Source organism: Grampus griseus (genome assembly GCF_964374135.1).
Source record: "Grampus griseus genome assembly, chromosome: 3".
In the NCBI taxonomy this organism is placed as follows: Eukaryota; Metazoa; Chordata; class Mammalia; order Artiodactyla; family Delphinidae; genus Grampus; species Grampus griseus.
The window spans coordinates 143,562,291-143,585,632 of record NC_139019.1 but is presented as its reverse complement, the minus strand read 5'-3'; the positions used below and the strand labels follow the sequence as shown (position 1 = coordinate 143,585,632).

The window sequence follows — 23,342 nt, the reverse complement described above, 5'->3', positions numbered from 1 at the left end:
AAAATGAAATTAGAACATTCTTTAACACCATACACAAAAATAAGCTCAAAATGGATTAAAGACCTAAATGTGAGACTGGACAATGTAAAACTCTTAGAGGAAAACATAGGCAAAATACTGACATATATTGCAGCAATATCTTTTTCAATCTATCTCCCAGAGTAATGGAAATAAAAACAAAAATAAACAAATGGGACCTAATTAAACTCAAAAGCTTTTGCACAACAAAGGAAACCATAAGCAAAATGAAAGACAACCCACAGACTGGGAGAAAATATTTGCAAATGATGTGACTGACAAGGGATTAGTCTCCAAAATTTACAAACAGCATATGTGGCTTAATATCATGAAAACAAACAATCCAATGAAAAAATGGGTAGAAGACCTAAATAGACATTTCTCTAAAGAAGACATACAGATGGCCAAAAGCACAAGAAAAGATGTTAAGCATTGCTAATTATTAGAGAAACGCAAATCAAAACTACAATGAGATATCACCTCACACTAATCAAAATGGCTATCATCAAAAAAATCCAAAAACAATAAATGCTGGTGAGGCTGTGGAGAGAAGGGTACCCTCCCACACTTTTGGTGGTAATGTAAATTGGTATACCACTATGGAGAGCAGTATGGAGGTTCCTTTAAAAACTAAAAATAGAACTACTATATGACCCAGCAATCCCACTACTGGGCATATACCCTGAGAAAACCATAATTCAAAAGGACACATGTACCCCAATGTTCACTGCAGCACTGTTTACAATAGCCAAGACATGGAAGCAACCTAAGTGTCCATTGACACAGGAATGGATAAAGAAGATGTGGTACATATATATATACAATGGAATATTACTCAGCCATTAAAAAGAATGAAATAATGCCATTTACAGCGACATGGATGGACCTAGAGATTGTCATACTGAGTGAAGTAAGTCAGACAGAGAAAGAGAAATATCGTATGATATCACTTATATGTGGAATCTAAAAAGAAATGATATGGGACTTCCCTGGTGGCACAGTGGTTAAGAATCCACCTGTCAATGCAGGGGACACAGGTTCCATCCCTGGCCTGGGAAGATCTCACATGCTGCGGAGCAACTAAGCCTGTGCACCACAACTACTTACCCTGCGTTCTAGAGCACGCGAGCCACAACTACTGAGCCCACGTGCCACAACTGCTGAAGCCTGGGCGCCTAGAGCCCGTGCTCCACAGCAAGAGAAGCCACCGCAGTAAGAATCCCATGCACCGCAACGAAGAGTAGCCCCCGCTTGCCACAACTAGAGAAAAGCCCGCGCACAGCAACGAAGACCCAACACAGCCAAAAAAATATATAAATAAATAAATTCTAAAAGAAATGATACAAATGAACTCATTTACAAAACAGAAACAGACTCACAGACTTAGAGAATGAAATTATGGTTACCAGGGGGGACGTGTCAGGGGAAGGGATAGTTAGGGAGTTTGTGATTGACATGTACACACTGCTATATTTAAAATGGATAATCAACAAGGACCTACTGTATAGCACTATTATGTAACAACCTGAATGGGAAAAGAGTTTGAAAAAGAATAGATACATGTAAATGTATAATTGAATCACTTTGCTGTAAACTGAAACTATCACAACATTGTTAATCAACTATACTCCAACACAAAATAAAGTTTTAAAAAAACTGAAAAAAAAAAGAATGAAATAGCTTACAGATACCTAGAACCATTCTAGATATATTAACTCAATTATTTCTAAATGTGCTTCTATCATCACTACTTTCGCCATTTCTTTGTGCCACTATGTTGATTATGTGATTTTTTTTTTCCCCCACCCCATGGGGCTTGTAGGATCTTAGTTCCCCAACCAGGGATGGAACCCGGGCCCTCGGCAGTGAAAGCACAGAGTCCTAACCACTGGACAGCCAGGGAATTCCCGATCTTTTTCTTTAAATTGATTCACTTTTTTAACTTAAGTATTTGCTAATCCTCACCCTAAGAAGTAGTAGCTGTGAATTCATGGGTTTAATGGCCAAGTTAAAATAAACATATGATTATAATTATACAAAGTTCACCTAGGTACCCTCTAGCATCTTCTCCTACATTTCACTTTGGGAAACACTGCATGAAATCATTGGTTATCAAGACAGCCTGGCAAAAGGATGGAAAACCACTGGAAACCCCCCCCCCAAAACCCCCGCAAACAAAAAAGGAAAACCACTGGAAATTACCCAGGTTTGTGTTTTTACTTAGCAGGACTGGAATCAGAACTTTGGACTTACACTAATTCATTCACTGAACAATTGTTTGAGGGTCTGCTATCTCTCAGGGACTGCTTTGGCCCTGGGGCCAAAATGGTGCACAAGACATGCATGATGCCTGCCTCTGTGTGTCCAATATCCTCATGATCAGAGATCCAAAACCAAAATATCAAATACGAAAATGCAAGTGGTAAAAACTTCTATAAAATTAAGCTTAGGTCATTTTGTTACTTCTGATTAGCTTCATGTATATTTATGGTTGGTTGTAAATATATGACTTACCATGTTCTCCTAAATAAATGTACTCAGTCCCAAATGCCCTGGGAGAAGCCTTATTAGTGGTGCAGGACAAACGTCTACGTTTAGTTATTCCCAGGAGCATCGAGAATATAACAAGAATATACTTTCTACTAGAATATAACAACTTCCTTACCTTTCATTAACAACTTAATTCTTTTCAGTGCCTGTAATGTATATCTCCCGGAGTCTTCACGCCACTTAAAGAAGCCAGCAAACATGCTGAGAAGAAATGACTGAGAGGCACTTCTACAGCTTCACGGGGAGCTTTGAAAATGCATTTTTAAAACGCAGGCAGTAATTTACCTACAGATACTCTCATATACATGTGAAAGGATGGATGGAAAAGACAGCAATTAGACGCTGTAAAAGCAAGAAACTGGCAACAATACAAATGTCCCTCCATTAATTTGTGGTATATCCACGCAGTGGAATACTACACGGTTGTTAAAAAAAAGAATGAAATAGCTTACAGATATCTTATTGAGAAAAGGGAAGGTGCAGGACAGTCTGTCTAGCATGCACTTTCAGGTGGAAAAAAAAAAGGATACGCATATAAGATTGTTTATGCATTGCCTATCTCTGGAAAGACATGGGAGAAACTGGTAATACAGGATGTCTTTAGCAAGGTAAGTAGCTGCTGGTAGGGACAAAAGTGTGAAGAAGACTTGTCACTGTAGTGAGATGTCTTAAGAGCACACTATGGGTTTAATCCCACTCTTCCCTGGGTCACTTTCCTCAACTGTAAAATAGCAATGATCATGATACTATCTACCTCATAGGGCTGTTGTGAGGATAAATGAGTTAACAATAAGTAAAGCTTTAGAACAGTGCCGAGGCCTATAGTAGTGGAAGGATTTGCTACCATGGCTCTTGAGTGCCCTTTGGACTTTGTGCAGTAGGTAAGTATTAGCCATTAAAATAATAAAACCAATTGCTAGAAGAGAGGACTCTAACTGTTCCTCCAAAGGACGTAAACACTGTGTGTGTGTTTATATCTCTGTGTGCATGCACATGTGCAGTAGGAATCCCCATCACTTCTGCTTCTTTATGTTGTAGGGTGACGTGTGGGTGTGTTTAGGGGTGTGCCGAGCCTGATTGGAAAGACACCTGCATCCTGACACCCCCCATAGCAGTCTTCAGTACTCCTGTCCCACCCAGAACCTACCTTACTTCCTTGGAATGACAAAGGAGACGAGATTAAACACAGCTCTGGGGCAGACTTTTCATCTCATTCATTCATTCCGCAGGTATTTATTAAGGACCCACTCTGCATCAGATCCAACAGAAAGCAAGGCAAGCAAGGTCCCTGCTTTTAAGATCTTATGTCCTAGAGGGAAGAGACAGGCAGGGGGGATGTAACAAGATCACTGCAGAGAGGAACAGTGCTCTGAAGCAAACAAAGCAGGTCACTGTGTCACAGAATGACGTGTGGGAGGGTAAGTGGATGGGGTGGCCCAGGGTCAGGGTGGAGAGGCTCTCCAAGGGGGTGAGGATTGAACTGAGATCTGAATAGGGATGAAGAGAGGGCCGTATAGTGGGGGGATGAAGACACGGTGGAAGAGTGTACCAGGCAGAAGGAACCAGAGGTGCAAAGGCCCTGTGGTGGGGATGGAGAGAAGAAAGGTCAGTGTGGCTGGAATCTGATCAGCAGAGGGACAGTTCACTGGACAGATCTTGCTGGTTAGCTTTCTTGGGAGGCAGGAGGCACAAAGGCTGCCAGTGTGCATACTGCAAAATATTTATAGTCAAAAGGCCAACTACCGGCTTTATGAACAGGACAGTCAGACCCACTGAGGTTTACTGAGTGTCTTTTCCCCGACCAGTCTCCTAATCACCCCTCCGTTCTCCATACCCCCATACAAAGAAACCACAGGATTCCATGACTTCATTCTTCAAAACCAAATGTGCCAAGTCCCTTCGAGTAGGACCTCATGTGACGTGGTAACCCCAGGAAACAGAGAGTGGAGCTGAAAGACAATAGAAAATTTGAAGTCCAAAGATAGGGTCTGAATCCTAGCTCTGGCCATTTATGATCCGAGTGATGTTGAGCGAGTCATCTCACATTTCTGAGCTTTTGTTTCCTGAAGATTCTGGAGAAGACACAAGCACAATTACAAATGGAAGATCCCTTATGTATTCCTCGATTTCTTGCCAGGCAAAAGCAACAGGATGTATTGGTGTTTGGCCAGTGAACTGCTTTTAGAGAGAATTCAATGCCACGGCTGACAGAGGGCCTTCTGCCTTCCCCAGAGGTGGCCTGCTTCTTCTCCCAAATGCTCCATCGGCTGAAGCAACACCGAGACACACTTCTCCGGCTGCAGCCTTTCCCACACTCAAGGAGGGCATTTAGAGCTCTGCTTCTTAGCACTTGCTGCTCTGGGGGTGGGAGGGGCTGACCCTTGTCGGGAAAGCTGAACACGGATGAAGGTGTGACTGAGCGAAAAATGTCCCATTGCAGGACCTTCAAGTTCTTCCTGAGTTCTCTTCACTTGGTTCACCAACAGACTACGAATAGAGCGAGGATGCAGCTGACCTCTGGTCCTGGTGGATTCAGACCCCAAAACACACCTTCTTTCTCCACTTCTTTTATCTGCTCTTCTCCTTAGGGTTGGGTCCCAGAAGCTGAAACCACGGTCACGATGGCTTTGGGAAGCGAAAATCTAGTCTCCAACCTTCAGGTGGAAAATGCAGGGGAAAAGTTCTGATTGGCCCAGCTGGGGCCCCAGGCCTAGCCTTAGTCTAATCGCGGTGGCCAGTGGGATAGGTCATCTGCCCCATTGCTGCGGCCAGAGCCCTGAACTGAAGGGCAGGGTCAGCAGCTGTCTCAATGCTCTAAGCTGTGCAGGCATTAAGGGCCACAGGAACAGCACAAGACGCAACCCTTGTGCTCTTGGACCCATTACAATTGAGTCAGGGACAACGTTGATACTCATTTAAAGAAACGTCCAAGCCAACCCTCAGCACATGCGATGGATTTCCACGGAAGGTGAGAGAGTGCATCCGACACTCGTGTGTTCAGAGAGGTGAAGCCCCGGGTTGGTGAGGAAATGGACTGGATAGTTAGAGGGAGGCCTGGCTGTCCAAAGACCTGGAAGCCACGTGGGGAATAACGGTGGATTCTACACCACTCCAGGTTCCTTCTACGTAAGGAATAATACACGAGGAACAGCCATGTAAGGAATGCAGTGAGGAGTTGGGGAAAGCCCTCGAAGCCTAGAAGGGGGCTCTACTCCCTCCTTACCCCTCCCCCAATGGTCCCGAGTGGCCTGGAGAGGGTCATGTCTATTAGTGTCCCCCGCCTGACTCTCCGGTAGGATGTAAGGCGATACCACTTTGCCTCTGCCTGGTCTTCACTCATATGAAACCAGCTGGTCCCTCAAACTGCAGTATGCGTAAGACTTACAGCGGGAACTGCGGATAAAAGCTGGTCTCTGAGCCATCCTGGTCTGGGGAAGGGTCCAGGAGTCTGTATTTCTAACAAGCTGCCCCAAGTGATTCCGACGTGGCTGGCAGCGCAACATATTCTAGACGGTTGGCCCAAAAGTTCGTTCAGGTTTTTCTGTAACATCTTACGGAGAAACCGGAACGAGCTTTTGGGCCAACCCAACACTTGGAGGACAACTGCACGGGTTAACTTCAGAGGAAGGAAGAAGGAAGAGAATCTGCTACTTGTTTGGTAACGGCTGACTTCGGATGTCTGCAACAGCCCCAGCTGAGCAGTGATTTTCACTTAATGAGCAAATGAGCAGAGGAAAGAAAAAAATCATCCCCTGCGCTGGGGATGGGTAGGGAGGGAACGATTGGGAAGCAGAGAGTCAAAATCAGGGAAACACAGATGAAGTGAGTGGGTGGAGGAGAAAAAGAGAGCGAGGACGTTCGTTCAGAAAGGCCACTTTATTGATGGAGATAAAACTGAAAGGAGTTCTCCACAGCCCTCCCTCACTCGTTTCAGTGGCTTCACTGGGCATCTGAGGCCAGCGTGGGCAGGCCTGTCACTGGCACAGGATGGGCAGCTCAGCCGGCCCCACGCTGCCTGCTCCACGTCAGGCGGCCACATAAAAACACATCACAGCTCGTGAAGATTCGTGGGTGCACCTCAGAATCCCCCAAACAGTTCCCGTGCACTTTTTTTTTTTACTATTGTACAAAATATGTTAAGTAGGAAAGGTCAGCTGTGCTGTGACATCTGCAGGACGTCCTTTGAGGATTACCGTCCCCCAAACATTACTTCTTATTGCAATGAAACCTCTAGAAGGTAGAGCTGTACAAAAAAAAAAAAAAAACTAAACAATTTTATTTTAAGAAGAGCAGCAACTTAATACTGCTTTAGTTCATTTAAATTTTCTTTCTCAAAAATACATTCCTAAATATACAAACTATACAATCTTGTCATTGTAATGCTGGTTTTTTTGTGGTTTTTTTTGTTTTTGTTTTTTTAATAATAGAACCCAAACTAAAAAAATCTGTTTGTCTTCAAACCGACAAGAGTGCTAGAGGACTCGTGACTCAGTACCTTCATATAACACCACATAAATAAATTTAGCCACAGTCTAGGTTCACAGCCTGGTCAGTGGAACAAAGGGAATACTTTTCTGGCGATTAGACGTCATCCGCAGAGAGGGTCGGGATATTCAACCGAGGCCGGGTGAAAAATGCCATCTTCTCCCTGTAAAAGAGGCCATCCCTTTAAAGCAGGGTTTTTCAACCTCACTTTATAGGTATAATGGGCAGGATAATTTTTTTGTGGTGAGGCTGTCCTGTGCATGTAAGTGGCCTCCACCCACTAGATGCCAGCTGCAAGCTCTCCCACCCCTCCTTCCAGTTCTGACAATCAAAAATGTCCCTAGGGACTTCCCTGGTGGCGCAGTGGTTAAGAATCCGCCTGCCAATGCAGGGGACATGGGTTCGATCCCTGGTCCGGGAAGATCCCACGTGCCGCGGAGCAACTAAGCCCGTGTGCCACAACTACTGAGCTCACATGCCACAACTACTGAAGCCCGCACGCTCTAGGGCCCGTGCTCCAAGAGAAGCCACCGCAATGAGAAGCCCACACACTGCAACCAAGAGCAGTTGCCGCTCGCCACAACTAGAGAAAAGCCCGCGCACAGCAACAAAGACCCCACACAGCCAAAAAAAAAAAAAAAAGTCCCTAGACACTGCCAAACGTCCCCCAGGGGCCCAAATCATCCCTGATTGAGAACCACTGCTATAGGGGACATTAGCAGGCCCAGCCACCTTCCGTTCCAATCAGAGGCCTCCAGAGTCTAAAAGGGCCCTCGGGCCACTTCCACTGTTGGTTTGTTTTAGATTTCCAATTGGTTAGAAATTAAGGGATGTCCAAATGCGGTTAGACAAATGACAGTATATTTTACACGTTTATGTTCCACAAAGGAATGCGTTTTAGCACATACACAAACATGAGTATCTTTTCTGAGAGGAGAACACGAGTCTAAATGCAAAGCCCTCTGTGAACGGGAGGCCCAGGCCGAATGGTGGGTGGCGTCCTCCCGTGACACGCCTGGGTCCAGGGCGGCAAGAAGGCATCTCCCTGGGATCCCGGCAGGCAGCAGGCATAGCTAGGGAGGCCTGGCAAGCATCCATCACTCCCAGGCTTATTTATCATTCAGCCAATCCTCTGCAATTACTGGGGATGGAAACGCTAAGAGGAAAGGGTGGAGCAGGTGGCTCATTCATTAAACAAGAGGATCTAACACATTAGCTCGAGTTGTGTGGGGACGGAGCAAGACAGCTGAGGGAAAGCACCGCAGGGCTCACAGACTGACGGGGACGGCGCGGCAGAGGGTGAACATCTGCTACAGAGAGAGCTGGGGCTCCGCTATGGACCGGAGCGTGGGATGGGGAGCAGCGAGGCAGAGCAAAGAAGACCGAGGCTGGGCGGGCAGGGTGGGAAAGGGAAAGCCGGCTGGCCGGGCGCCCACTTGCTGACCTGAAAGACTGCACTTCTGGGGGCTCCTTACAGCTCTGGCCTCGAAGCCTGTGCACGTCCTTGGCGGCCGACCTCATCATCTTGTCTGTCTGAAGCTCGCCCTTGTGCTCTGCTCGGTCCATCTGGAGGGCAAAGTGAGGTAGTAGAGAGTCCTTAGGGTCTCTAGAAATGGGTCAGCCACGGGGAACTTTCTAGCACAAAGAAGGAGTCTGCTGCAGTTAAAAGGTTTGAGGGTCACAGAATAGGCACCCTGACGCTTCCTGTTCCACCATAGGAACCTCTTTATCCCGAACAATGAGGGGAAGTGATCCCATCATCTGTCAGACAGGACAGGTTTTTGGGGCCAGGAACTGAATACCTGTGGGGACCTGTCAGAAGTAAGGAGACAGGGGCTACCAGGTAAAATGTGTGCTGCCTCTCTAATTCTCAGGGCCACCTAAGAAGGTAAATTTTTTAATTACCTCTGTATTACAGATGAGGAAACTAAGGCTCAGGCATGTGAAGAAATTTCTTTAACGTCAAGCCAGTGAGAAACGGTGGAAACCCAATTCCAAGTCATGCAGTTGTGCTAAAGGGCTTTAGGAATGTTACACTCTTCCCTCCTGATACAAACCTATGGAAGCACTTTTGAGAACAAACCAGAGAGCCCTAAAATATCTATGCTCCATATACTTGAAAACATTGCATAAAGCCAGAATTTTGGTCAATGAAGCTACCATTTAAATGGTTTTTTAGTAGAAGCTCATCATCAGACAGTCACAGATGTACTTTTTTTTTTTTTCCCCTATTTAAAAGGTCAGGTTTTCTTAGTTGGTGCTTTCTTAAGGTACGGCACATATGCACTTGTTTTCTTACCTCTTTTTGCCTTGGCTACTAGGAAGCTCCAAGATAAATGTAATAGACAACTACCATTAGATTAGGGATATATTTATTGCCTTCTCTTCCTTAAAACTTGCTCTAATTTTCTATTTTCTCTTAATGCTATTATTATAACTCTATTATAAGTACATTAGGGTATAAGTAATAAATAAGAAAGAGATAAACATTTCTGGAACTTCTGAATTACCAGAGTCAATTTGAAGCTCCCACATTAGTCCAGACCTAAGAAGCCCAGTACCACCTTCCTGCTCTAAGTTATCGTCAACTGCATTGAGAGCTGGAATTTTAGCTAATGGCCCTCCCAACAATCCAGGCAGGCACCCTCTGTACGGTGCTCTTGCACTGCTTGGCTGTGTACAGAGAAAACTAGCAAAAGTCTATCATGTCTGCCATGGACCGCAATCCTGGCAGGTATTATAGAAATTGAGTCGAAGGTGGCCTCTGTGTGTTGGTCCTGTGGTATTTATTTCTTCACCATAGTTCCGGGATCTCAAGAGCCCACTGGTGCCAAAGTCAAATTTTTACCCATCCAACTGTTTAAAATGAAGCTCAAATAAGATTTTTTAGCTGTTTAGAACCTGCCTGTTTTGCATACCCCCTAAAGCTGTACCCAACATCTGCTAGTCATAGGTAAGATAAACCCCAGGGCTATAAGAGATCCCAAACTGCTGCTGCTTTGGTGTTCTCCAACCCAGAGACTCTCATGGTGCTCTGAATGACATCATCTAGATGCCTAGGCCCCCTTTCCAACCCCCTTTCCCCTGCCCTCCTCCTCTCTAGGTAGTGGTCCCAGAACCACTTTGGAGGGGGCGGTGGGCACTGTCATGCAGTGAGGGACTTCCCCCAGATGCAAAGTTGTGAAAGCAGCAACCACTCAAATTAAACTCATTGTGTGCTCCGGCCATTCTGTGGTTATATCTTCTTCCTTGAGCAACTGCTGAAATCCCTCAAACGCACTACACTAGGGCAGGGACGCGAGCAGGCTTGTATTCCCAGGCATCTCCCTCAGGACAAAGTCCTGCCAGGAGCCGCTCCTTTCCCATTTGGAAACACCCGCTCTGCGGGACCGCATGGGCAGCCACTGGGGCAGGTCAGCGTTCTGTATTTACTCTGTTCAAGCGTGTGCCCCAGCGTAGATTAGGTACCCAACGTGTTTGATGAAGGACCACCTGGAGGAATAAACGTGTAAACAATAAGGTCTTGCACACATAAACACGGGAATGCAGCAAAAGGACCTGGCAGCCAGGTAAAGAGCTAATTACGCTTGCCGGGCAGAGGGATTCCTGGATCTCTTTGCTGATGGGTATGAGGGGACCTGGGAACACTCCAAGTGCACCACAGGGCTGCAGGACCCGTTTGAAGGTCCGGCCGGCCTCCCTTGCAGCAGCGCACCCTCTGCACGGGCGGAGCGCCACTCACCTGCTTCTCCAACATCCTCAGCAGCAGGCGGAAGCGCTCGTCCTCCCGCAACCACGGTGGAAGCTCTTTCTCCCCGTGGCTCTTGGCCTGTTCCAGCTGCTCCTTGAGCTCCTTTAGCACCGAGATCTCCTGAGTCAGCTGGCTGTGCCAGGTCCTGGTCGCCTGCAGGTCCAACTCGAGGTCCAGCGAGGTGCGTGGTAGGCGCTCGGCACGCAGGGATTTGACAGACGAAGGCTACGGGGGTGGGGATGGTTTTTGAGCCGTTATTACAGGGCCGGGTCCAGTGAGCCCACACGACCCCCTGGTCTGAACCTCAGACACCCTCCCTCCTTCGTTCACCTGCGGGCTTAAAAAATGGGGCTCGCCCTCGCCCTGGAGACCGTCTTGATGTTTTCCATGTCTACTGCTCGTAATATTGAGCATTTTTATGTCCCAGGCACGGTGCTAGGCACTTTACTTCTGTTACCTCAGTTCATTTTCACAACCCTGTGAGGTCCTGACCGTTACCATCTGCACAGATGAGGAGGCTCCCCGAGGTTCGATCACACAGATTATAAGCAGTAAAGCCGAGATTCCACCCCAGGAGCTGGCTCCAGAACCTACCCGCTCGCTCCCTACACGGTGCTGCTTTCCCTACTCACAGTGCCCTCAACATTTACCCCCTCCTTCACTGGATTCTTGTCCCTCTCCTGCTCTAAAGCCGTTTCCTCGATGCAGGTCTGTTCCCCATGCATCGACTTTGTGGTCCTGTAATGGACATCTACTGTTTCTGCCTGTCCAGCTTCCACTTCTCTAGTCTTACAGTAATAGCATCCTCATCTTCCCTTGGGAATCCACATCTGCCGTAGTCAATCCATCTGTTTCACATGGGGGTGCTTCGGGGATAGGAACGTGACCTGAACCTGGCCAATCAGAATCTCAGTGATTGCCTCAGGGGGGAGCATATTATCCAAGCCCAGGCAGTACCACTCAATTCTGGCACTTTTGCTGAGCTACTGGGAAAGAAGGCAATGTCTTTACACAGAGGCCACTGAGCCAGCAAGATATAAACCTAGAAATGATCATGGTCGTCTTCACCAGCAGATGGGGTAGACCTGTTTAAGAATTAAGCCATCTGGAGAGAGCAGTGCCATAAGAGGGGGACTGAAGCTTGATGACATTGGCTCAGCTCCTGGATCAATCCATGCCTGAAGTCAGTCCAACATCCTAGAGTTTTCCATTAAATGAGCCAATACATTCCCTTTTTCACTTTCAAGCTATATTTGGTGTTGAGTTCTTCAGTTATCTGTATGTAAAAGATCTTGATTAACTATAATCATTAACTCTCCTCCTATCAGAAAACACTAATCATTAAAAAAGTATAAATGACTGTGGGAGATGGAGTTCTAAGATGGCTCCCAAGATTCCTCCCTCCTAACATACAAGCCCTGTGTAATCCCCTCCTCTTCAGCGTGGGTGGGACCTGTGAATATGATGGGCTATCACTCCTATGATTAGGTAACTGCAGGGGGAGCAGGCGGGAGCTTCTGCAGCTGCAGCATCATTTCTCCTGGAGTGGATCCCGGAACACCTGCTCCAGAATCCTCCGAGGAGCTTATTAAAATACGGTTTCCAGGGCCCCACCCCAGCTGCCTGGATGAGACAGTCTGGGAGTGTGGCCTCAGAATCTGCATCATCAACCAGCTCCCAAGGAGACGTGGTGTTCCAGGGACTGCAGCACCAGCCAGCCACAGCAGACGGGGTGGGGCTGGGGTGGGACACGCCTGTCACTTAAGGCCATGTCCACGTTCTCCGGCAGCCAGCGCTCTCTCTTTTCCGGGTGCGCCTCTTCTGCACTGCCTTCTTTCTCCTGCTCTCTCTAGTTCTTTCTGGAGACCTGGGGGGGGGGGGGCGGAGGGCTGTCAGCAGCAGGCCCACAGGATATGCGGAGCAGCCACCCCTGCGTGGGGCTGTCAGCACGCTCTCCTTTCTCTGCACTTTCTCTTTCGCTTTGCTCCCTCTGCTTCTCTTTCTGACATTCTGGCTCCTGGGTTTCTTCTAGTTCTGCAAGCTCGCCAGAACTGCTGTCGAGCCTGCGTTGAAAGGTCAAAGTGGGGAGAGCCACACTGCACCTCCTGCAGCCCTGACTGGTTGGTGAAAGTCCCTGTTGGGAGTTGGGCCACTGTCTAAGACGGCCCCATCCTGACCCCTCAGCCAAGTCTCCGTTAAGGAAAGGCCAGATTGCTCTGCGGGCACAGCTTGTGGCCTCTTCCCTGCACGTTTCCAGCTGGACTGAGAGAAGCCCACGGGGGGCGGGGGGGGGGGGCCGCCCGGCTTCTCCGCCAGCAGGGAGGCCGTCAGGACCTGCCACTGCCCAGTCAGCTAGACGACACACACTGAACAGAGTCCTGCCTCAGGCAGGCTCCCATGGGTGGCTGTGATGTCTTGGGTTGATTAGTTCTTAGTGACTCTGATTTCTACCCAAGAAAACAAAGCCCAGTATGCACACTCCTGATCTAACCCTATTGGTCATAATAACGATGTTACAGTGACCCTCTGGCACTTTCCCCAGTGCCTACCCAGGCCTGACAGTTCACCTGCTTCCATTTGCAAGTATCCCCATGCTTGCGAGAGCGACTTTCTTCCAACCAGTGGCTGAGGAGAAACGGTCAGACGTCAGGGGATGTGTGTGCCGGACACATGGCTCGGGGAAACGAGGGAGGGGCAGGTGGACACACAGCTCCGAGGTGATCATCTTACCCGCTTCATCCTGACGCTGCGCCGCTCCAGGGAATTTCGAACAAAAGGTGGCTTCTTGGACAGGGTGGAGCTGTCACTGTCACTTCGGTTCAGCTGCCAGAGAAAAGGCGTGGGAAGCTCATGAAGGTCGAAGTGCATGCGGAAAGCACACTGAGTGTGTACTCCGTGATGCACACCCCTACGTGTCAGCCATGCGATATCTCATGTAACCCTTCCAACAACCCATGGGGGAGGAGACGGAGGGTGAGGGGTTACCGAATTTGCTCAAGGTTGGAGAGCTGGTAGCAGCAGCATGGCGGGGTTGACACCCGACAGTGTGACTCCAGGATCTACTGACCACTTGACCTCCTACGCTCAGGCCTATTTGTATCAACTCTTCCCTGTTGCCCCGAGAGCCGCTTTCATGGCTGAAATGGAGCCCCTGTCAAGACTGACATACACATAAAAAAAGCAGCCCACAGGCAAAGCCTCGGGGACCACATCCCCGGAGAAGACGGGCCAGACACGCTCTGTGAGGGCTGTGCTGAACACAGCTCTCCCCTCCTCAGAACCCTTCAGTCACTTAGTGATATGGACTCTCCCCAGGGGGCTAATGTTCGTCACCCATAGCCAGAGATCAGGGCTATGGTCGAGGCAGATGCTTTTCCACTGACAGTGTGTGTCCCCAGTGGGAGGACCCGAGAGGGAGGTGAGGATGGCAGCACATCCCAGGTTGTGTGAGGCGGGGGCTTCTCTCCGGAGTCGTATTTTCAAGGCAGATGCTTTTCCACTGACAGTGTGTGTCCCCAGTGGGAGGACCGGAGAGGGAGGTGAGGATGGCAGCACATCCCAGGATGTGTGAGGCGGGGGCCTTCTCTCCGGAGTCGTATTTTCAAGTCACTGGGATCGCCACAGGCTGATGCTACAGTCCGTTAATTCAGGCAGCTGTCAGCTCACTGCTGCAGGTCTCTTCTGAGAAGCTGTCCACATCGGCATTTTTGCGGTTATTAATAATTATTAGTGATAATGATATTAATAGTCCTGCTACGTTGATGAAATAGCTACTACACTAGGCAGAGGCTCAACCAGAATGAGAAATAGGCAACAGTAACCATAACAGCCACATGGACGGAGCCCCTACTATGTGCCATGGGCTTTACTGACAGTTTCATTTAATCTTCAAACAATCCTGAGGGAACGGAGGCCTGGAGACATTAACACACTTTTATAAGTCATGCAGTGAGCATTTCATTCATGTTCAGTGGAATGTTCTGGTAAGCATCCGAACAAGCGTTCAAGGTCCCGTCTGTTTGACTCCAAGGCCATGTCCTCTTCCGGCCCCCAGGATGCATGTAGGACTCGGAGATGAAACAAATATACAGACAGAGGGGTGGACCATCTTGACTGGGGTGGATTCATACAAATAGACGGGCTGGATATCATATCAGAAGGGGGATTTATCCTACATTGTTTCAATCCATAGGTGACACTCACAGAATATGTGTCATACCAACTAGAATATGTGTCAGGACAACTGATGCTTAAGTTGTAGCTGTTTTATTTTTTGTTGTTGTTTTTTTTAAATATTTATTTATTTATTTGGTTGCACCAGGTCTTAGCCGCAGCAGGCAGGTTCCTTAGTTGCAGCACGTGGGCTCCCCAGTTGCGGCAGGCGGGCTCCTTAGTTGCGGCTCGCCAGCTCCTTCATGGCGGCACGCAGGCTCCTTACTTGCGGCACGCGTGTGGAATCTAGTTCCCCGATGAGGGATTGAACCCAGGTCCCCTGCATTGGGAGTGCGGAGTCTCATCCACTGCGCCACCAGGGAAATCCCGAGTCGTAGTTGTTTATGCGCTAAAGACCATGTGATAAAAAAAAAAGCGATGAAAGCTACATCAAGTCCTTGAATTTAACTTTTTCTTAAAGATGTTGTACTGCGTTTGATCTCAGACATGGTAGAGAATATCGTTGCCTTTTTGTTCTTTCCATCTGATGGCTAGGGAAATTGAGGAGCAGAGAGGTGAAATAACGGGCAGTCAGAGGGAGCTACAGGGAAATGAGAATTTTGGAAGGACTGTATCCGTCAGGTCAAAGTGAGCCGACCAACACATGTGCCAGCACTGCTGATAAATACATAGGTGTTTAAGACACAGGGGTAGGGGAGAGCTGTGGGGAGTATAATATGCCATCTCTACCCCTCACGGATTTAAAGTCCAGTGGGGTCCCAAGTCCAGGAAACTCATTAGGCCATGCTGAGGACCAAAGAAGAGAGACACCCAGCAGAGGGTACTCGATGTGGAGACGTGTGGCATCAGGCCAGAAGGGATTGCTTGTATTCAGAACGAAGTGCCCTGACTTTCTGCGTATATGAAATGGGATTAATACAACATGCCTTGCAGGGCTGTTTGTGACATTAGATGACACAGGAAAACAGGGATTTGGGGGCGGGGGAGGGGTTGCTAATCTAATTACCATCCTCTTACGACTCTTGGTGGGAGACGAAGCCCACTTTTCACGAATGAAGCAGAAAGTACCAGAGCCTTGCTTTCATGGCCTCCCTTGTAGCTAGAAGCAGGCACGGGACTAGACTCTGACAATGAAGTGCAACTGCTCTGGTCTTGCTAGCTGGACCAATTCTCTGTCACTGTGCCTCTTGGATTTAACCAGGCCATTCTCTTCTGCTCCATGAGCATCCGTGTTTCTTGGTTTCTCAGGGAGAAGCCCTTAGCAGTGGAGGAGTGGCAGCAGCAGCAGTGGCCGGAGCTTCCCTGGCCTCCTGCAGCGGTAGGAGGCTGGCGGAGGAATCAGTGCTGAACCCCAGAGGCAGTGGCACAGCCAGCTGGGACCACGCTCTACAGCAGCACTTGGGCTGTCCTCCCTTGACTGTCTTTGTGGTATGATTCTGGCTGTGGTCTGGCCCGCCTTGTTCCTGCCTGATTGCTGAGGTTGGTTCTACAGCCTTCTGATGAATATGTCAACTACTCAATTTCCTTTCCAAGCATTTCTTCCCCGCATCCACTGCCCACAGTCTGTTTCTATTGCTTGCTATTAAGAACCTTGACCAGTACAGGACTTGGGTGCTATAAACCACAGACTGGAAGACAGGGAGTTGGCTGTGTACTGGAGGTAGGATGGGGCACAGGACAGACACCAATATTCCCTGTTGGGAATTTGAGAATGCTCATTCTGTGGGTGCAAACCAGAGGGATACACTGGTTACCTGTTGTATCTCGAGAGACAGACTGCACGCCTATAGAGTTTTAAGGGAAATGATAGCGAAAAAATTCAGGATGTTGTACCATTGGCTACTTCTTGTAGCCTTAAGTAAGAATCTACAAGAAACCGATAAGCTTGGGCTCAAGTGTAGTCAGAAAACAAAGAAGCAAAAATGTATGGCTTTGCTAAGAAAGACCCTTTCTTTTCTTTGTTTTTTTTTTTTTCTTTTTTTGGCCACACCCCATGGCATGTGGGATCTTAGTTCCCTGACCAGGGATTGAACCCACGCCTCCTGCATTGGAAGGCAGGGTCTTAACCACTGGACTGCCGGGGAAGTCCCAGAAAGGTTGTTTCTGCCTGTGGCAGGTGATCCATGCAGACTAGGAATTTTTAAATCTGCAGCCCTGCAGGGTTGGAAACTGGTCCAGATAATAAAATACGGGAAGGGCCCAGCACAGTGCTAGGCACGCTGAAGATGCGTAATAAATGGGACCGGAGCTCTTTGTTATTCAAAGATGCCAATCCTGAAAAAGGCCACCTAAGGCGAATCCATTTACACAGGAGACCAGAGTTTTATTGTAAATATTGGGGGAAAAAAGTTTGAGTTTTTAGCTGGAAAGCAGAAACACTTTTCAGAAGTTACATTTCATATCTTCCATTTGACAAAATTACAACTGCATTCTAAATCCTGATGACAAAGGATGAATCAAACACTCATTTCTTCTGGTGTGATGTTTCCAACAAGTGACATTCTTCACTTTGTGTTTGATTTCCACTGCACGTTCATAAAGTCAGTAATTTTGCCAGAAACAGATTATCCATTATCCTAAGGGCTTTTCTAAGTCCTTCAAGTTATGCACATTTGAAACATGGATTGGATTTTCCTCTTCTTCAGCTGTGTGCTGGCTTAATTGCAGGATTCTTCACTTGTGATTCACGAATTCCCTCAACTTATAATCACATTCAGGGCTTCCCTGGTGGCGCAGTGGTTGAGAGTCTGCCTGCCGATGCAGGGGACACGGGTTCGTGCCCCGGTCCGGGAAGATCCCACATGCCGCGGAGCGGCTGGGCCCGTGAGCCATGGCCGCTGAGCCTGCGCTCCGCAACGGGAGAGGCCACAGTAGTCACATTCAGTGACTGCAGGAAACCCTGTACCTTTTGCAAGATATGCAGCTAAATTGCAGGTGCTCACATTGTCTTTTCAGATGCTTACAAGCTCAAATATTAGCTAGACACTTGACCTAGATGGAAGAGGTTTACGTTATTTCTGGGAGGTATTACAGGGAATGTTTTGGGGGGACTAATTTGAAAAGTAGCCAGTAAATTAGTGAAGTTGTCATGTTATGAAAAAATTACCTTTCCTACTCAAGCTTATAATTGGAGGCCTTGGATACCGAATATCAGATATTGAACCCCCATATCCCCTCCCCCTCCCCAATAACAATAGGCAGGTGGGTGGCAGGTTGACGAGGTGGGGCAGGTTCCATGGGCCTTTCCTGTGACAACTTATTGGCACACTAGGGCAGGAAGGTTCTGTGTATGCTTCTGGTTATTGCTCGTTGGTTCTTCATGGTAGGAGGTAAGGAAGGTAGGAGGTAAGGAAGGATGTCGATATGTCATTTGGGCGTCAGGAACAGGGTCTTGGTTCTGTAGCCCCAGCAAGCAGCATGACCCCTCAGACGGGGTAGACTAATTAGATAGCAAGGGGCCAAGCCTACTGCACGGCTTCTAAATCCAGCGGGGCCTGAAAGAGCAGGTCAGCAAGCGAAATAGGTTAAACAGGGCCAGGTGGAGGCCACAGTGAACTTGAAAGTCCTGCCCCTCCACCCCTCCAAGGGCAGTGGCCCTCACTGCTCAGCTCCAGCCAGTTGTGTCTGTGACAGAATGTGTAGCCCACGGGGCCAGACAGTCCCTTTTTTTCCCAAGAGAAACTGGAATTTTATTTGAAACCTCTTCATTTTTTAAAATTTTAAATGGAATTTCCTAAGTTTTCATTGTTAGCAAAAAGTTCAATTAAAAAACCCCCTAAGCCCATGACTAAGTAATAACAGGCCTGTTGCTATTTTGTAACCTCAGGCTGCAGGCTGCAATTGCCCTGGAGGGGGAGGAACTGCCTGCCCATCAGGGATGGTGAGGGTCAGTCTGATCTCAGCAAGGGGTGTGGCAGGGCAGGGTATAAACAAGGAGGAGGGAGGAGTTGGCTGGAATTATAAAACCACTGGCCCTGTATTGGTGATGGAGCCTTTCCCAGGCTTTAGCTAATTCAAATCCTTAAAGCAACCCCATAGGGTCGGTCTGTTCACATTATGAGGAAACAGGCTCCGATGAGGACGCAAGGTGAGCGCGATGGGAACTTGCACCCAGAGCTGTGTGAGAACCGGGGCTCTCGGCTACTGGGAGAGAAGCAGGTGCTCTCGGGGAGGAGAGTGCCACATGGTTGCTTACCCGGCACACGTACTGGCTCTGGGGGCCCGGGGAGAAGGTCTTGGAGCGGATGATGGTGCTCCCTCGAAGAAATGGCCCTGGAGATGGCGCACCCACCCGGCGGTCCTTGGGCCGCACCACCGTGGGAGATGGGGCTGGGGTCTCCGTGTTGGTCTCTTTGTCCACCTGAGGGAGAGGTCACAACTGTGAGGCCACCGGTATCTGCAGAGTCTCGGGCACCCTCTGCAGCTGCTCCCCACCTCTGTCACCTTGCCTCTGGTCCTCAGTCACAGCCAGAGGCTTCCGCGGCCCCAGCCCAGCTGGGACAGCGCCCAAGGCCCCGAGTACCGGCCCCCAGTCCTCCCTGACACCTGTGGGCTGGGGCCAGTGGGAGATGTTCAGTCCCCTAACAAGCTCACGTAAGCAGTAGAGGTACCTCACCCACCGAAGTCCCGGACTTCACACCCTCAAGACCAACCGTATTTTATCAAAGCCGTAGCCAAGGCCTCCACGGCCCTGGCCAAGAACCGAAGATGTTTTCATGGAGTTATGGAGGCAACTAGCAGATCTCGTTATTTAAACTAGGAGATCAGGTTTTCTATTGTCCTTTCACAGTAGTTACCAGCAGAGGTAAAGAAAAACACCCAAATGAAGGGCCTTGATTCACCAAAACAGGGCCTTCATGTGATTTTGGAAAAGGCACCCCCTTTGGCTGGAGAAACTACGGAAAGACTTCCCCTCGGTGCGGGGCAGTCAGAAGGCAGGCCCAAGTTCTCCTCTCACACCCCCGCTGCACACCGCCCCCAGGGGTCAGGCACCTTTGTGCAGTGCACAACCTCCAGCCCCTCCAGCCCCACGTGCCCGGCTCAGACACAATGGGGCGCTCTACTTCCAGGAGTCCTGCAGGTCAAAGAACATGGAGATCTCTCTGGAGCGTGAAGCCTGTTATATCATGTAACCCTAGTGCAGCAGGGAAGCAGGAGGCGAAGGGAACTTGACTAGAACCTCTTTCCTACTGCACTTTGGGCAGACCCAAATGGAGAAATCCTTTCACTCAAAATCTTAGAACCCACCTGCCAGGTTGGTATTACTGTGTTCATTTTAGAGATGAGAAAACCAAGGCTGGAGAGGGATGAAGTCATCTGCCTAAGGCTACACAGCTAGGAAGGAGCAGAGCTGGCCTTTGAACCCAGACCCACCTGCCTGCAAAGACTGAGGTCTGCCCAGAAAACTGGGAACTGCAGAGGGCAGGAGAGACGAGGGGATGAGTCAACCTCTCCTGGCTTACTGTCACCGAAATGACCCCAATTCCAGGCAGGGACACTCCTACACAACCTTCTGCAGGTCATCCCACTCTGAAGGCCTGTCCCCTGATGCTGGAGCATGAGACTTAGCCCCGAGCCTCTTCTGATTGCCCAGGTTCAAGGACTGAGGGCTATTTCCCCAAGACAGCCCTTCCCATGTCCCCAGCCCTCCCTACCTTTAGCGCTGGGCACTCAACCATATCGTGTGAGGCTTTCTCAGCGAAAACATCCTCTTCCTCTTCCCCCTCTTCCTCCTCCTCAGCTGCTGCCTCGTTCTCGCTGGTCCCCTCCTCGCACCTCCTGTGATGACAAGGCACTTTGGTTACCCACAGCACCCACTTTCATCTGTTCACCTGCCATTTAAGTGCATCCAGGGCAGGGCTTCCAAGCATTTTCAGGATTGAGGACACTTTTTAAAAAAATCAATTTTAGTGAGGTATATTTTACATATAACAAAATGCATTTCGTGTATAGTTTGATGAGTTTTGACCAATGTATTCCCCTGTGTAACCACTACCACACTCAAGATAAAGAATGTTCCATTACCTTGAAAGGTTCCCTTGTACCCTTTCCCAGTTAAACTCTCCCCAGCCCCAGCCCACCTCTGATCAGCTTTCTGTCACTAAAGATTCAATCTGATTTTTCTTGTGTTTCGTAGAAATGGAATCAGACAGCATATGCTCTTTTGTCTCTGGCTTCATTCTCTCAGCATCATGTTTCTGAGATTCATCCATATTGGTGCACAGTATCAGTAGTTCACTCCTTCTTATTGTTGAGTAATCTTCCATTGGATGGATAGACTATACTTTGTTCATCAGGTGATAAACATTTGGATTGTTTCCATTGCTTAGAAATTATGAATAAAGCTTCTATAGACATTCACCTACAAGTCTGTGTAGAAATAGGATTTCACTCCTCTTGGACGTTGTATTAGTTTGCTAGGGCTGCCATAACACAATACCACAGACTGGGTGGCTTTAACAACAGAAATTTATTTCCCACAGTTCTGGAGGCTTAAAGTCCAAGATCATGGTGTGGGCAGGTTTAGTTTCCTCTGAGGGCTCCTTCTGTGACTTGTAGATGGCCACCTTCATGCTGTGTCCTCATGTGGTCTTCCTTCTGTATGTGTGTCCCTGGTATCTCTCTGTGTGTCCAAATTTCCTCTTCTTATAAGAACAGTCACAGTGGATTAGGGCCCACCCTAACTTTAACAGCCTTGTGTTAACTGAATCAACTCTTTAAAGACCCTGTCCTCAAAAACAGTCGTTCTCTGGTACTGGGGTCAGAGCTTGAATATCTGAATTTTGGGGAGACACAATTCAGACTATTACAGATATATATATATATATATATATACACACACCTAGGAGTAGAATTGCTGGATCAGACAGTAAGTATAAGTGATTAAATGTTTTTCCCATGTGGTTATATCATTTTATGTTCCCACAGTAATATTATGAGAATTCTGGCTCCTCACCTATACTTGGTATTATTAATCTTTAAATTTAGTCATTCAACTGAGTGAGTACTCCTATCTCGTTCTGGTTTAACTTTTCACTTTCCTGTTGAGAATATTTTCCTGCATTTATTGACCATACATATTTTCTTTTGCGAGGTGTCTGTTAGAATTTTCAGCCCATTTAAAAATTGGGCTGTTTTTTTATTACAGAGTTGTAAGAGTTCATTATATATTCTAGATAGGAATCCTTTGCAAATATTTTCTCCAAGTCTCTGGCTTGCCTTTTCTTCTTCTAAATGGTGTCTTCCAAAGAACAGAAGCCTTTGATTGTGATAAAGTCCAGGTTATCAGTTTTTCTCTTTAATGGTTTGTGCTTTTTATGCTGTAGCTAAGAAATCTTTGCAAAGAGTTTCTCTGGTAGTTTCTTTTAAAAGTTTTATAGTTTCAGCTTTTATGTTTAGCTCTATGATCCATTGCAGATTAATTTTTGTCCATGGTACTCAAAATTTATTTTTTTCTATATGGATAGCCAATGGGGTGGCTGTACCATTTGCTGAAGAGACTTTATTTTTGGTGATACTCTTCATAATTATCCTTTCTCCTTGGGCTCCAGGGTTGGAAGGAGTTGGTGTGACAAATGGACGGAATTTGTTAATTAGTAATTTATCTCCATTCTCATCTTTACTTTGCAAAGACATACATAACCGCCAGGCTTCTGATCAGCATGAGACAGTATTACCATACTGAGCTGGAGGAATTCCAGCCAAAAGCAGAGAATCTGACACCTAGTTAGCTGGCTCAGTGAGACTGTGGATAAACATAAAATCTCCCTTAGGATTTTCCCAACAGGGAGAACAGATCTTGGCTCTCCATCCCCAGCCCTGCGATGAAAACCTCCCTGGCACTTAGATGGGGACTATCGCTATGGAGGGGCTTCTCCCCACTGGCCTTTTTTTTTTTTTTTTAATTTGGTTGCACCGGCTGTTGTGGCAGGTGGGCTCCTTAGTTGCAGCTCAAGGCTCCTTTGTTGCAGCACGTGGGCTCCTTAACTGCGGCTCCAGGGCTCCTGAGTTGTGGCTCGCCGGGTCCTTCGTTGCAGCATGCGGGCTCCTTAGTTGTGGCACGCGAGTGGGATCTAGTTCCCTGAACAGGGATCGAACCCGGGCCCCATGCATTGGGAGCACGGAGTCTCATCCACTGCACCACCAGGGAAATCCCCCCCAGCCACCTGGATCTACTCATAAAAGAGCCATTAAACATGAGTGCTCACAGGGAGCACCTTGGTGAGGATCGCGTAGATGCCACATCATTAACCAGCATTGACTGTGGGCTTAATGAACTGCAGGTGCTTCGCGGAGGTCTCACAACCACACTGAAAGACACTCTTGTCTCTGTTTTACAGATTCAAAAGCGGAGGATCAGAGAGTG

The 23,342-nt window shown here is 48.0% G+C and overlaps 1 protein-coding gene across 1 annotated transcript in view; it reads right to left on the bottom strand.

Annotated features, from left to right (window-relative positions):
- Nucleotides 1-6,429: 6,429 nt before the first annotated feature.
- Nucleotides 6,430-23,342, bottom strand: part of WWC1 (WW and C2 domain containing 1) — a 153,327-nt gene continuing 136,414 nt past the window's right edge. Inside the window, exons 18-23 of the mRNA XM_082652472.1 lie at nucleotides 20,632-20,755; nucleotides 19,173-19,337; nucleotides 13,535-13,627; nucleotides 10,796-11,029; nucleotides 8,498-8,619; nucleotides 6,430-7,216 (exon numbers count right to left, since the gene is read on the bottom strand). Coding sequence (XP_082508598.1) covers nucleotides 7,150-7,216; nucleotides 8,498-8,619; nucleotides 10,796-11,029; nucleotides 13,535-13,627; nucleotides 19,173-19,337; nucleotides 20,632-20,755 — 805 coding nt within the window. The 3' untranslated portion in view covers nucleotides 6,430-7,149. The remainder of the gene's footprint in view (nucleotides 7,217-8,497; nucleotides 8,620-10,795; nucleotides 11,030-13,534; nucleotides 13,628-19,172; nucleotides 19,338-20,631; nucleotides 20,756-23,342) is intronic.